This window comes from Ambystoma mexicanum, chromosome 2p, assembly GCF_040938575.1.
Source record: "Ambystoma mexicanum isolate Mex_15411 chromosome 2p, UKY_AmexF1_1, whole genome shotgun sequence".
In the NCBI taxonomy this organism is placed as follows: Eukaryota; Metazoa; Chordata; class Amphibia; order Caudata; family Ambystomatidae; genus Ambystoma; species Ambystoma mexicanum.
Genome location: NC_090923.1, coordinates 1,168,241,474 through 1,168,256,583, shown reverse-complemented (window position 1 = coordinate 1,168,256,583; position 15,110 = coordinate 1,168,241,474). Strand labels below are relative to the sequence as shown.

The 15,110-nt window shown below is 48.7% G+C and overlaps 1 protein-coding gene across 4 annotated transcripts in view; it reads left to right on the top strand.

Moving 5' to 3' along the window:
- FAM120C (family with sequence similarity 120 member C) overlaps window positions 1-15,110 on the top strand; it is a 1,585,006-nt gene that overhangs the window by 1,510,795 nt on the left and 59,101 nt on the right. For all 4 annotated transcript variants that reach the window (XM_069645311.1, XM_069645308.1, XM_069645309.1 and 1 more), the window contains one exon: window positions 13,060-13,105. In XM_069645311.1, coding sequence (XP_069501412.1) covers window positions 13,060-13,105 — 46 coding nt within the window. The remainder of the gene's footprint in view (window positions 1-13,059; window positions 13,106-15,110) is intronic.

The following is a 15,110-nucleotide window of genomic DNA, read 5'->3' as shown; positions in this document are numbered from 1 at the left end:
GGTACGAGAAGTAGTACTGGGTTCCGGATTCCGCCCCCATGTGTCTTAGGGCACAGCCTACCCCGGATTCGGTTGTCTCTGCGGCAGCCAAGAAGAAGGCGGCGGGGGCAGCGGCGTCAACTTGACATCTCTGCCGGACGGCAAAGGGAAAAAACTGGACGTCATGGGACAACGAGTCATGTCGTCGGCGGCGACTACCATTAAAGTGGCCAACACCCTCGCGATTGTGGCCTGCTACGACAGGGAGCTATGGTTTAAGATCGCTCTCCTGCTGGATTTCCTCCCGGACGACAAGAGGGCTGAGGCCCTAGAAATTCTACAGGAGGGAGAGATGGCGTCGGACTACACCATAACGGTAGCCACGGACATTGCAGAAACCGGCTTCCGCCAGATGGGCAACAGCGTTTGCCTTCTCCGGCGCGGTTGGCTTAAGGCAACAGATTTCCGTCAAGACGTGCAGACCAGGGTCCTGGACATGCCCTTCAACGGGAACAACCTGTTTGGCAAGGCAGTGGATGAGTCGCTGCAAGCCATCAAGGCGACACGGAGACGGCTCGTGCCTTAGGCGTTCTCCAGCAACGCCGGCTGCCCTTTTGGGGTTCCGGAGGCAAGTAAGGTGCCTCCAAGGGATTTGCGGCAGCTCCTCGACGTACCGCCAAGTGGCTCGCCCCTCGTCGCAGGAGGCCTACAGAAGACGCGGCAACCAAGGAGGATCTAGTCGTCGCCAAGGAGGCCAGGGCGGCAAGGCCGCTGCCAAGCAGGATTGAACCGGCCGGGTTGTCGGGCCCCCACCTGAGCACCCAAGTGGGAGGCCGGCTGGCGAACTTCGTCAGCGTGTGGGAGTCCTTCTCCACTGACCGTTGGGTGCTGGATGCGCTGGCCCGTGGGCACACACTGGAAAAGCACGGCCCAGAACTGCTACTGGAAGTACGAGCAATGCTAAAGAAAGGCGCCAACGAACTCGTCCCAAAGAGGCTCCGGAGTATACTCTCGGTACTTCCTCGTAAGGAAAAAGACTGGCGGTTGGTGACCCATCCTGGACCTTTGTCGTCTAAACAAGTACATCAGGTCCCAGAAGTTCCGTGTGGTTACCCTCCAGCACGTCCTGGGACAACCGGAGGAGGGCGACTTCCTATCGTTGCTGGACTTGGAGGACGCCTACTTTCACATCCCCATCTTGAAAAAACATCGAAATTTCTGCGATTCTGTAGTCCAAGGACGGCACTACCAGTTCAAGGCCCTTCCCTTCGGACTGAAGTCGGTGCACAGGGTGTTCACCAAGTGCCTGGCACCAGTGGTGGCGCGGCTGCGCCAACAGGGGATCCACGTCTACCCTTACCTGGACGACTGACTCATCTGGGCAGAGTCAAGGGAGCTTGACGTCGGACACACAAGACCGTCCAACTGCTCACGGATCTAGGATTTTTGATCAACATCAAGAAATCACACCTAGTACCGTCGCAAGTCGCCTTGTTCCTGGGAGCCAAGCTCGACGCAGTGGCGCGACTAGCTTCTCCGTTGGAGGAGAGGACGAAGGCCATCCTAGGCAAGGTGCAACGGCTGTCGACCATGGACGTGGCCAAGGTGAGGTCTGTCAAGTCCCTGCTTGGCATGATGTCTTCCTGCATTTACCTTGTGCGCCTTTGCAGACTACGGATGCGACCGCTGCAGGAGTTCCTCGACGCCTGTTGGAGGCAAGCGTCACGCAGCTTCGAAGACAGGATCTCACTCAACGAGACCTTTCGGCAAGTGATCCGGTGGTGGGGCACCCGCGCGCATCTGACGGCGGGTATGGACTTCCAGACACCGGCCCATCAGGAGACAGTGACGACGGACGCCTCCCTGGAGGGATGGGGGCTCATTCCTGAGATTTCCACGCAAGAGGCCTTTGCCAGCCGGAAGAGAAGTCACTTCACATCAACGTCCTGGAGCTCCGAGCCGTGTTCTGGGCCCTCAGGTCGTTCCTTCCGTCCCTCAAGGGCAAGGTGGTAAGGATCTTCACTGACAACACCATGACGATGTTTTACATCCGGAAGCAGGGAGGCACCAGATCCCCAGCCCTATCTAAGTAGGCCCAGGATCTGTGGCATTGGGCCGTTGCCCAAGGGATGTTTCTGGTACCCTTCCACCTGGCAGGAATAAAAAAACACCATCGCCGACGCACTCAGCAGGGAGCTGCGCTCGTGCCATGAGTGGGAACTGCGCCAGGATCAAGTGGACCTCCTCTTCCGACGATGGGGCAATCAATCCCCAGATCGACCTGTTCGCGACTGCAGCGAACACCAAGTGCCAGAGGTTTGCCAGCAGATTTCCCCAGCCGGGGAGCATGGGCGATGCCTTCTCGTTCCCCTGGGATCTCCTAATCGGAGAAGGAGGCGCCATTATCCACCATGAGCCAGCGTCGCTGAACTTGCAGGCCTGACTCCTGCAGCGCTAGAGTTTGGAGGGTACGATAACCTGGTGGACTGCAAGGAGGTACTTGCAAAGGCTAGGGCGCCCTCGACTCTCAAATGTTATGGACACAAATGGAAGAGGTTCTCTGTCTGGTGCCGTGCACAGAAGATTAACCCTCTGCGGATTACGGCCCCTCAGGTGCTTCCGTACCTACTGTCGCTGGCCAAGGTGGGGCTGGCGCACGCCTCCATCAACATCCATCTAGCGGCGATCTCCCGCTACTCCAGGACCCCGGGGCGATCTTCTCTCTGGTCCCATTGCCTGGTGAACGAGTTTATGAAGGGACTGTTCTGGTCATTCCCGCCGGTGAAGGCTCTGGCTCCGGCGTGGGAGCGCAACGCGGTGCTGTCCAGGCTCATGGGGCCGCCATTCAAGCCGCTGCATTCAGCACGGTTGAAGTTCCTGTCGTGGAAAACGGCATTTCTTGTGGCCATCACCTCCGCATGACGAGTGGGGGAGATCCAGGACCTCTCCTTTAAACCTCCATACTTGACTTTTCACGATACGAGGGTGGTGCTGAGGACACACCCCTCCTTCATGCCCAAGGTGCCGTCGGACTTCCATCTCAACAAGCCCTTGGTGTTGCCAGTTTTCTTCCCGTCGCCTTCGTCGCTGGCCGAGAGGACTTTGCACTCGCTGGATGTAGCTAGAGCGCTGAAGTTCTACGTGGACCACACAGAGTTTTCGGAAGACGTCACGGCTTTTGTGAACTTTGGACCTGTGAACCAAGGGAAGTGTTAGGGAGAATTCTCTGCAAGGCTAATTTCCCAAACCTAGTGAGTCCCCCTGCAGCTTTGCTGGATTTATTGGGGTTTATTTTTTTTCTCTCCTGCTAAGAGTGAGATTCTTTTACTTCCACTCTTAGACATGATTTGAGGTGTTCCTTTAACTTTCCATGTGTTTTATGGGCTATGGGGTCTTTTACTCCATAGGGTCTCATGTGTTTTTTTTATGTGGGTTACACAGCACCCTCCGTGCCGTAACCCAGGGGTGTCGTAGCGACCCCCCAACATAGACTCCATACCCTGGGACGGACTACTGTCTCCCGGGGCATGTAAAGTCACCATTGGCTTTACTAGTCCCAAATTATGAACAGAAACCAGCACAAACCATCATATTGTGGACGTACTGGTCGGGGCAATTCGATTGCACCGGGGTCTGTTGTTCGAGGGGGCACGTCTCCGTCCCCCCTGATCGAGTTTTGGCTGGTGGCAGTGGATACTACTTTTTATATTCGACCGCAAATATATCTCTATGGGATTTTCCCATTGTTCGAGGCTACCAACTTTAATTATTTAATTCTTATAGCCTCGAACATACCGCCAGTTTATTTAATATTAATTCACCGGTTGGTATTTTTTGCCAGAACACGATTCTAAAATGGCGTTTGTGTTCTCTTCTGTGACTCCAACCCAATTCGAGCCCTTTGTTCCACTTTTTGGCGAGCTTCTCCACGGAAGCCTCCAAAAGTGATGCCACTCTGTCTGGGTACCACAGGGGGTATGGGAGGGGGGTTTAGGCACCCTGGACTGAGTTACCTTCGTAACTCAAGTCGCACTCTTGTGTGATTGGCCCAAGTGGTGAGCCGGCCGGCTCACCACTTAGCATTTTTGATTGACAGCTAGGCTGAGTGAATGGGGGTGTGCTGCATAAAAGCAGGGCTTTGGGGACTGGAACTTCAGAAGTCGCCACAGGACCTAAGAATCCGAGGAGGGAGAAGCTGAGCCGACCTGCAACGACGACACCACCGGTGGAGCCCTGCTGAACCGTCTCACCACTTGTCCCGACGACAGAGGAGATCTCCAGTCCAGAGAGTCTTCTTCCTTTGACTGGTGGGGATAACCAGTTTCGCCTTCTTTTCACCTTCCTGGAGCATCTCGTGGCCGCCTGGCTCGTGCCAAGCACCCCGGCAACCGGAATACCACGGTTTACCACTACCACGAAGAGAAGGGTGATGCCTTTTAACCGGAGAACTCCGCGGCTGGTTTCTTCCCTGGCAGTGCAACAACCTTCATCTTTCCTCCACGGCGAGACCTCTTCTTCCTCTGGACAAAACACTGACTTGCACCTGCTGCCAGGAACAACTGCCCCCGCTGGAGCTTCCTTCACACTTAGGGCACTGTGTCCCGCCTGGCTTCCCTTGCGACAGATCGTTCGGGGTGACAGTAAAGCCTCGACTTTCTAACCTGGGTTGGCCTGGGACAACCTAGCTAACTTTTCCTGACTTTAATTTCATCCTTTTTGTGCGAACTATCTACAAAGACTCTTTGGGCATAACCCCACTGGTGAACCTGGACCCCTTCTGCTTGCTCTCTCCAAGAGTGGGCCTTGCAATTGATTTCCTTGCTCTTCAGTAGAACTCTGCCTATCCTGCCTTACTGTGGTTCTTTGAAAAAGTATTGAAACTTGTGTGCTTCTTTAACTCTGCCTTTTTCCCTCCCTTTCTTTACAACTTATTAGAGTGTCCTCTTATGTTAAGCGCTCACCTCTGTCTGAAAATAAGTGGTGTTTCTCACTAAGACTTGTCTAATAAGTGAATAGGGTTGTATATATATATGATAGTGACTGTGTGCTGAATTACTTAACTCGCTTTTGCTAGTGTAAATCACAAGTGTGTTTTTAAATAAATAATTATATACTTTTACACCAAAGCTCTGATTAGTGTTTGTTTGTACTACTGTGTCTCTGTACCTATTGTGTATACTCTGCTTACTGTCTAACTCTTCTTGAGGCGAAGTCTGACTGCTCAGCCACAGCTACCAAGTGAATCTGTGTGGTACAGATTGCTACCAAGTGGGTTTACTGCCAAACGCCTGTAGTCTTAAATCTTTTGCAGTGGTCCCTAAGGGAACTGCACAGGTTTCTGCCTAACAGGAAGGCCCTCTCGAAGGCTTCCATTTCCAGATGGCTCTCCGGCTGCATCATGCACTGTCACCGGTTTGCAAACCAACCTTTGCCCGGCCGTCCGAGAGCCCATTCGACCAGAGCGATCGCTGCTACTACGGCGTTCCTATCTGGTGTGCCCCTGCTGGACATCTGCAGGGCTGCTACGTGGAGGTCGACGCACACCTTCACGAGATTTTACTGCGTCGACCGGAATTCCAGGGAGTAGTCCAGGGTCGGCCAAGCAGTGCTGCGCAACGTGTTCGCCTGAAGGTGGGCCTGGTGAGGAGGTAAGAGTTGCTTAATGTTGAGTTTATGTTGTTAGGAAGAATTCTCTGTAAGGCTAATTTCCCAAACCTAGTGAGTCCCCCAGCAGCTTTGCTGGATTTTTGGGGTTTATTTTCTTCTCTCCTGATAAGAGTGAGATTCTTTTGCTCCCACTCTTAGACATGATTTGAGGTGTTCCTTTAACTTTCCATGTGTTTTATGGGCTATGGGGTCTTTTACTCCATAGGGTCTCATGTGTTTTTTGATGTGTGTTACACAGCACCCTCCGTGCCGTAACCCAGGGGTGTCGTAGCGACCCCCCCAACATAGACTCCATACCCTGGGACTGACTTCTGTCCCCCACGGCATGTAAAGTCACCATTGGATTTACTAGTCCCAAATTATGAACAGAAACCAGTACAAACCATCATATTGTGGACGTACTGGTCGGGGCAATTCAATTGCCCCGGGGTCTGTTGTTCGAGGGGGCACGTCTCCATCCCCCCTGATCGAGTTTTGGCTGGTGGCAGTGGATACTACTTTTATATTCGACCGCGAATATATCTCTATGGGATTTTCCCATTGTTTGAGGCTACCAACTTTAATTATTTCATTCTTATAGCCTCGAACATACCGCTTGTTTATTTAATATTAATTTGCCGGTTGGTATTTTTTGCCAGAACTCGATTCTAAAATGGCGTTTGTGTTCTCTTCTGTGACTCCAACCCAAGTCGAGCCCTTTGTTCCACTTTTTGGCGGGCTTCTCCACAGAGGCCTCCAAAAGTGGTGCCACTTTGTCTGGGTTCCACAGGGGGTGCGGGAGGGGGTTTAGGCACCCTGGACTGAGTTACCCCGGCCGGCTCACCACTTAGCATGTTTGATTGACAGCTAGGCTGAGTGAATGGGGATCTGCTTCATAAAAGCAGGGCTTTGGGGACTGGAACTTCAGAAGTCGCCACAGGACCTAAGAATCCGAGGAGGGAGAAGCTGAGCCGACCTGCAACGACGACACCACCGGTGGAGCCCTGCTGAACCGTCTCACCACTTTTCCCAACGACAGAGGAGATCTCCAGCCCAGAGTCTTCTTCCTTCGACTGGTGGGGATAACCAGTCTACATTCTTTTCGTCTTCCTGGAGCATCTCGTGGCCGCCTTGCCTGTGCCAAGCACCCCGGCAACCGGGATACCTTGTTTTCACCACTACCGCGAACCGAAAGGGTAGTACCTTTGTACCGGAGAACTCCGTGGCTGGTTTCTTCCCTGGCAGTGCAACGACCTTCATCCTTCCTCCACGACGAGATCTTCTCTTCCTCTGGACGACGCTGCGACTTGCACCCGATGCCAGGAACAACTGCCCCAGCTGGAGGATCCTCTCCATTTTAGGTACCGTGTTCCGCCTGGCATCCCTTGCAAACGTTTGAACGGGGTGTATTAAATCCTCGTCTCTCGAACCTGGGTTAGCCTGGGACACCTTAGCTAACTTTTCTGCACTGAACTAAACCTTTTTCGAACTACCTCCACAAACTTCGAAGACTCTGTGTAACTGTCTGATCTTGGGCATCTTCCGCCTGGCCCCCTTGAAAGTGGGCCTGGCGCCTAAACTTCCTTGCTCACCAGTAGACTGTGCCTTCCTAAACTTGCTGTGGTTCTTTAAAAAGTGTTTAGTGTGTATACTTCCATAATTCTGCTTTTCCCTCCATTTTTATTTAACTTGTTGGAGTGCCATCTAACGTTAAGCGCTCACCTCTGTCTGGAAATAAGTGGTGTTAACTAAGACTTGTCCAACAAGTAATCAGGGATGTACATATGATAATAGTGATTGTGTTTTGAACTTATCTTACCAATTTAGTGCTGGTGTGTTTTATAAGAGTGTGTTAAATAAATAAGTATATACTTTTACACCCAAGCTCTGGTCAGTGTTTGCTTGTGCTACTGTATTTCTGTACCTATCTTGTATGCTCTGTATACTGCCTAACTCTTCTTGAGGGAAGTCTGACTGCTCAGCCACAGCTACCAAGTGAATCTGTGTGGTACAAACTGCTACCAAGTGGGTTTACTGCCAAACACCTGTAGTCTTAAATCTTTTGCAGTGGTCCCTAAGGGAACTGCACAGGTTTCTGCCTAACATATGTAATGCTTAATGTTGAGCCTTGCCACCTCCCGTGGTTGTGCATATGTTACTGCTATGTATTCTTTATTCATGAGCATGTGAATCCATGCCAGACCCTATGCTGGAGAAGGAACAAGTTACTTACCTGTACCTGTTGTTCTCCAGCATAGGTCTGGCATGGATTCACATGCAAACCCTCCCTCCTACCCCTCTGCGGCTCTTCACTTGGTCATACTGCCACTTTACTTGCTACCAAATCTGAGGATGGCTTCCAGGGGAGGGGCTTAGCGAGGGGGCAGTCATTGGCTGGGGGCAGTATGACCCAGAGACCAGTGATTGGTTACTACTAAGAAAGACAGATTAGAAACAAAACTGATACTGATTTTTTTCTTTGCCGAGGATTCCCACCCTTACGACGAGGAATATTCATGAGCATGTGAATCCATGCCAGACCCATACTGGAGAACAGTTGCAGGTAAGTAACTTGTTCCTTATATCCATTGTTCAACTTTTACAAGACGGTTACTATCTGAAGGAGTGGTCGCTTATTGCTAAGGTTTTAGAAGCTGTCAGGAAGATTATTCGTAAATGGAGTAGACTCCTGTTCACCATCTGGGCAAAGATTAATTCCATCAAAATGGTGCTTTTACATGAAGTTTTATATATAATTCAGTCACTTCCTTGAAATTCACAAAAAAAGTTCTGGGTCGTGTAGATAGTCTTCCAAGAATTCTTATGGGGTACTGGGAAAAGACCTAAGATACCTTAGTATTTAATGATTCGAAGTGTACGTGATGGGGGCTTTGGTTGCCCTATCCATGAAAACTACTACAAGAGCTTTTTGATTAAAAAAATCAGTCATCTATTTTTTCACGACTGATCCAGGGGTCCCAATATGGGCTCAGATTGAAGAATATAAAATGAGACCTTTTTCGAATTGAATGCTTTTACTCACTTGGCAAACTATCTAGATCAGTAACTAATTTACAATCAATATTTGCTACTTAAGATGCAGTCACTTCGATGATTGTGGGGCATGAACAAGGACTATACATATGAGGAGGCCTCCATCTGGCAGAATCCAGGACTACAGATTGAAAATAAGATGTTATGTTGGAGAAGTTGGATCAATAAGGGTATATTGCTAGTGAGCGATGTCTGGTGTGAGGAAGGAATGCTATCTTTTTTGAGTTTCTGAATGGGAAGTATGCACTCCACAACTGAGAGCTAAGGAGATATAACTTGTTAAAGAATTTGATAGCTGAGAGATTACTAAGGCTTGACAAACCTTTGTTAGAAAGACCTGAAAGGTATGATTTTCTTTGTCGCTCCTTGTGTGGTGTTAAGTTATTTAAGACTCTTCCTGGAAGAGAAAAGTGCTAAAACTTCTTAGAGTAGTTTGCGAATTGTGTGGTCTGAAGAAATGGGAGTGGTAATAACGGTGAAAGATTGGTAGAGTTTATGGAAGGTCCCGGTTAGGATGAAAATTGATCTGAATCTACGCTATATTCAGCAGAGGATCTTGGGACATCTCTTTTGGACCCTGGATAAGATGTATAGACTAGGATTAAGAAATAAGTGGTTGAGTTGCTCTAAAGAAAAAGGCACTATGCTTCACATGCTGTCGGATTGTACAAGGGTTAGGGGTTTCTGGAGTGATATTCTAGATAGGGTGGACTTAGTTTGGAATATGACTTTCCCAAGAACGCTATTAGCTGTACTTTTGAAATCTCTGATTGGCACTCGTCCTCCGAGTTATGTGACATTATGTTGGTTTAATAGAGTCCTTTTGGTGGCGACACAGCAAATTTATAGCGAAAGATCCAGCTAGCAGTTCTAGGCAGTTGATATGCAGCTGTAATTCTTCTGCGCTCAGTTTCCCTCCTGGCTCTAGTTCTCTGCAGCGTGATCACCAGCCTAATCTGCTGGTGTTTGATTTTTATTACTAGATCCGGGCTGTCTCTGAAGATGGCTCGCCCGTTCCAAGCGTCCATGTTCTGAAACCACCACTGCAATTCTGTGTTGGATGCGTGGTCTAGTGGTATAAATTAATGATATCTTAGACCCTGCTGCATGTGTTTTATTTTCAGTCTCTGAAGCGCTGTGTAATGCAGGGGCCCGAGAAAGATGTCTTGTATGTATGCTGCTAATAGCCCCACTACTCTCGCCAGCATTCTTAACGAGATGACCTGTTTGTCTAAGCATAACCTATATTTCCCTCTTGATGTCTCTTAGCTTCCTTAGCAGGAATTTTAAAGTTGGTTTACTGGTGTCTACTACAAAACCCAGGAAGTCGATCCTTTTCTTTGGAGACATATCAGATTTTTCTAAGTTCAACAGGAAGCCTAGCGACGTGAGCAGATCTCTCACCCACTCTGCGTCTGATATTACAGTGTCTCTTCGCTGCTTGCCATCAGTAGTATGTCGTCAAGATATATAATCATTTGAATTCCTTTCTCTCTGGCTGCTGCTGCTACTGGTCCCATGGGCTTGGTAAACGCCCAAGGAGCCGACGTGAGCCCGAAGGGCATTGTTCTGAATTGCCACAATTGCACTTCCCAGTAAAAGGCTAGGAAAGGTCTGTTCCTCGGGTACGTGAATCGTCCGATAAGCGTCTTTTATGTCTATTTAAGCCAGTCGTCCTTTTTAAGGGCATCCCTCAATTGATAGATACTTTTTATTTTGAAATGTCTGTACACTACCCAACTGTTCAGTTCTTTGAGATTTATTACTGGTCTTACTTTCTCTTTCCTGTTTAGCAGAAAGACATTGCGGATAAATATTGGCTCCTGACTGCAGAGCTTGATGGCTCTCTTGTATGCAAGTTGCTTCAGCTCTTCTTGGAGCAGTGATTGTTATACCACAGCCATGAGAATTGGGCTTAGCCGTCTCTCTTGAATCGGATATGCTTTGAATTCCAGCTGCAGCCTTCTGACGGTCTGCAGTACCCATGCATCGCTGGACAGCGTGTGCCTAAACTTGTGTGTCCTCCCACCGACTGGCAGATAGAGCTCGGGTCTCACATGTGTTCGCTCCTTGGAAGCGTCTGGCGCCTCTACATCTGCGTCATCCTCTAGTCGGGGGGTCGGGGGGACGAATCTTGCTGTTGCGACTACCAGTAGTGGGCTTTCGGGCCTTGAAGTCTTCGGGTAGATGCGAAGTGACCGGCTGAGCGACCTCTGTATCGGCCGGACCCTGCAAAAACCCGACTGGGGAATATTTTCTTTATGGAGGTTTGTGCCTTCTCTAGGGATGTGTATGGTACTACAAATTTCCCCATTTCTTGCCAAAGGTTTCCCCACATAACGGCCCTTGTGCTGATTCTTCTGCCTTATACAAGGCGAGGTCGCTCAGTTTGGTGTATTTTCAGTAGGAGACCTCTCCTCTCCGATGAAATCGCACAGTTTGCGTTGCCTAGTAGGCATACTGCTCACTGGGCCCAATTCGCCAGTTTCACTGTCTGTCTTCACCTGTGTCCCTGGCGCGTTCTGCCAGGTCCATGATCTTAGCTAATGGTCCTGAGAGGTCCAGTACTTTCTCCTGGAAACTCTTCCAGGCCCTGTCCATCCCTTTCTTGGGATCCTTTGCTGACTTGGTGACGAAAGCTAGCATCTTCGGGTCAAGCTCGGGGGCTTCTGCCACTTTGCCTGCCAGGTCCGGTCTTGGATATTCTGCCCTCATACGCTGCCTGGTCTCTTTGCTTTGTTGAGGGCCTTGTACATCGCCACTTGGGGGCGGAGGGGGTTTGGAGGGGGCGGCGGAGGGAAGGGGGTTTGCCAAGCTGACTGACTAGGGTTTGTATGTTCTCTGGACTGGACATGTTTGCCATATCCGAGTCTGGCACCTCCTAGATGTTTGTCTTTGTGTGCCTTTTTGCTGCCCTTGGGTGCTACCCAGTCTTCTGTAGGCTTACTCTCCTCCTCTTGCAAGGGTGTAGAGGCTCCCTGTGACTCATCACCTAACTCTGTGTCGGTGTCACCCATATTGTCTTCCCCTCGGGGGTCGGGAGGTATAGCACTGCTTCCCTTTGGAGGAAGGATTATTTTAATTTCCCAAGGGCATGGGCTACCTCTGGGGTCTTATGCTTCACCCCTTCTTTCTGACCCGGGGGAATCCGCAAGGCTTTCCTCTTGCCGATCATTTTACTCCTCTGAGGGCTCTTATGGAGGTTCTATCTGGCCTGTTTGTATGCCCTCTTTGGGTCTGTCATAGGAGCGATTCTGGGGAGGCCAGTCTGTCGTGAATGGGTCTTACCCCTTCTGCCACTGCCTCTACCAATGAGTTCCGCAGCACTGTTTTGAAGCGAAGCGCTAGATCCTGCACTTGCTCCTAGTCTTCCCACTCATAATCTGACATTGTGAGCATTATAGTGTTGTGTGCCTTAAAACCTGAATAAACAGGTTGCTGTGTAGGTCCACTCCTCTATTGGTTGGATGTCAAACCCCCCCCGCCCCCCCCTTCTCCCTAATCGTGGGTAATCTCTATAATCTATTCTTAATAGAAGCTGCTGCGTTACTTTCACTTTTGGCTTGGGCAGTCTGTGTCGCATGTGCGACGATCGTGTTGGATTTGGCTCCTCCTTCCCGAGGGAGGTGGCCATTCTCTCTCTGAGGGACAGAGGCGCTTATATTCTAATGCTCCACCTCCCGAGGGAGGGGCCAGTTGCGCGCCTGAGCTTGCGCTCGGCTCTCCCTTTTGAGGGACATACTTATTTAATTGTTTGAGCCCGGTGGGATGGAGCGGACCCCCGGGCGAGCTGGTAATGTTGCACGGGGTCCGCTCGCTCACAACGGGTGGTTCTAACTTTCCCTTGCTATGCTGCGCATCGACGTTTCTTCTGAGGGACCTGAATAACCGCTTGTTGCTCTGTTAAATGTTATGGAAACGGTGCGTTATTCATGCAGGTATACTCGCGCAGTTCTCTAGAAGCTGTGCTGATTATATGAATACATAATGGACTATATACGTTGTCTAATTTGCATCTTGAGAGGCTCATCAATAAGAGTAGCACTTACCTTGCCGAAGAGCAGGAAAAGGAGGAGGGGCACAGAGTCAGAATGGGACACACAGGCAGAGGCAGGGAATGAGATGGACTACATGAGTGGCTGTGCAAACTGTGAAAATGTGTGTTTTGGAGCATGTTCTGTTATATCTGAAAGAGCACAAATAAAGAAGTTGAAGCATACTGCTTGCCTCAGTCTTGACATAGAAGCCTTTATCTACAGCACTGAGTCATTTGGGCAATCTATTAAATAAAAAGAATGTTTGTGCTATCACAAAACTCAAAGTTTACAATGTGCTCAATTGGTAAGCAAGGAATTAATAAATCCTGTATTTTCTTTACAGACGTGGAAGAGAGTTGGCTGGAAAAGCTGCCAAGGGAAACAAAAAGGTAAGTGAATGGGGTTAAACCATTGAATGTTTTGCCGCCTCTTAAGGTTCCCAAAGTCACATACAAAGAAATGCAGTAAACCTGTGCTGCAGGCTGGCCTGCATGTTAAATGAAGACCAGTGCTGCATTGACTATAATGATCAAATGAAAAGACAACTTAACTTACATTTTCTACATTCAGTTTAGAATTGGACTGTAAAGGGGGTTCTACAGAAAGGACGGATGTTCGCAATTACGCAATACATTTGAATGCAGTTAATATCCTTAATTCCGGAAGCACTTTACCACACTGAGATTGGTTTCAATTGAATTTATTTTTCTTGCATTCCAGCAACTTATGTCCAATGCATTGGACGCTCAATATCGTGCAATATAATGCAATGTTCACTAGCACTTTAAAATGGAAAGGGCCATGGGCAGTCTGGTTCTGCCAAGTCCCTCTGATGCCTGAACACCAGCCTTCTTTCTCTGCCTTTTCTAGTAGTTGCTAGTCCTTTGCTCTCATTTATGAATCTCTGCAAATTATTTTCTTCTTTGTGCTTGGTCCTCTTTGTGATCATCTGTATGATTGTTCTACTTTTCCATACCACTTTAAAGTCCTAAATGTTTGCTATGAAGATAGTAAGGACTGCATGCTCTTCATGCGATGTGCAGCCTCTCCACTTAATAGATGCTGTTTACTGTTTGGGCATGTAAAACATCACATATGTTTTTGTAATCCATTTTCTTAACCTTTGGGCGGAAGCAATGCATCCTGTCCCTCTGCTAGGGAGCACTCAATTTAGGTTTATTTCAGGCAAAGTGCCATAAACCGTGGTCACAACATAATACCCACAATGATAATAAAGGGGTGAGGCCAATAAGCACATAATGGTATGTAATATAATCCATAGATCATAATCCTGGGGAAAGCCTACTAATTGGTTCTATGCCAATATCCACACCTGTTCTTATTGATCTTACTTCCCCCAAATATAAACTCGATCTTTGGCCTGATTTAGACTCCTATCTGTTTCTCTTGTCAGCATACACTTGGACCTCATAAGCGTATAATATATCCATTTATTAGACCAACAACAATTTACAACAGCAAATGATTATAAAAAGGAGCCATTTTCAATATGCGTCTGATATCCCTTTGGATTTTAGGGTCTCTGGCTTTTTTGTGTTCTGGCAAACCTTTACTGAAGACTTCCTGCTAGCGAACCCTTTTTGAGTATAATTTTGTTTTCGCTGTTCCAGTGATGCAACCAATTTTACTGCATTAGTAGTCCAGTGTACCTTTGGGGTACTAAAGCATTTTCTGAAGTTGTGCTATCATTTTGGTTGATTACTTTGTTTGAGGGCAAACGAGAAAGCCCTATAATGGCTTTTATGCGTACATGGGCTCAGCCTGAGCCATAGCTGAACCCTCGGTTGCGGTTTACACTGATGTAGACTGGCCCCTAGCCCTATACAGGTCAATAAACATACGTGTGGGTGGGCCTGATTCTCCAGAATTGGATCTTTCTTGGAGTCGCATGCTAATAACTATTCCTTGTCCTCAGGCTGGGTATCCTCAGTAATATTAAAGCAGTTCAGCTTTAAAGCATAAAACTGCTTGTCGCTTATATAGCCCATTGCTGTCACTTTGGGCATACTGCCGCAGCCAAAGACATCAGTCCACCTCCACTCCACCGCTGGTGGCCATCTTCAGATTTTTACCAACATGTTTATGTATTGGAAGTCCTCGCTGTTTCGCTCGTCGAAACATCAACTTTTGTCCTATTTTTGAGATACATTTTTCCTTTGTTTTTCTTCAAAATCGGTCACTTTTGTGACTATCGGTAACTTGGACCCGTTGGTGTAGATCCAAGCTATCGCTGTATTAGGCCTTCTCTCGAGTTGAGACTTTGGAACACGCTGCTATGGCGGACATAGCGAAGAAGAGCCTTTTCGAGGCCTCTACCAAGTGTCACCTCAAGAACATGTTTGTGGACGACCAGCATGACAAATGCCTACATCC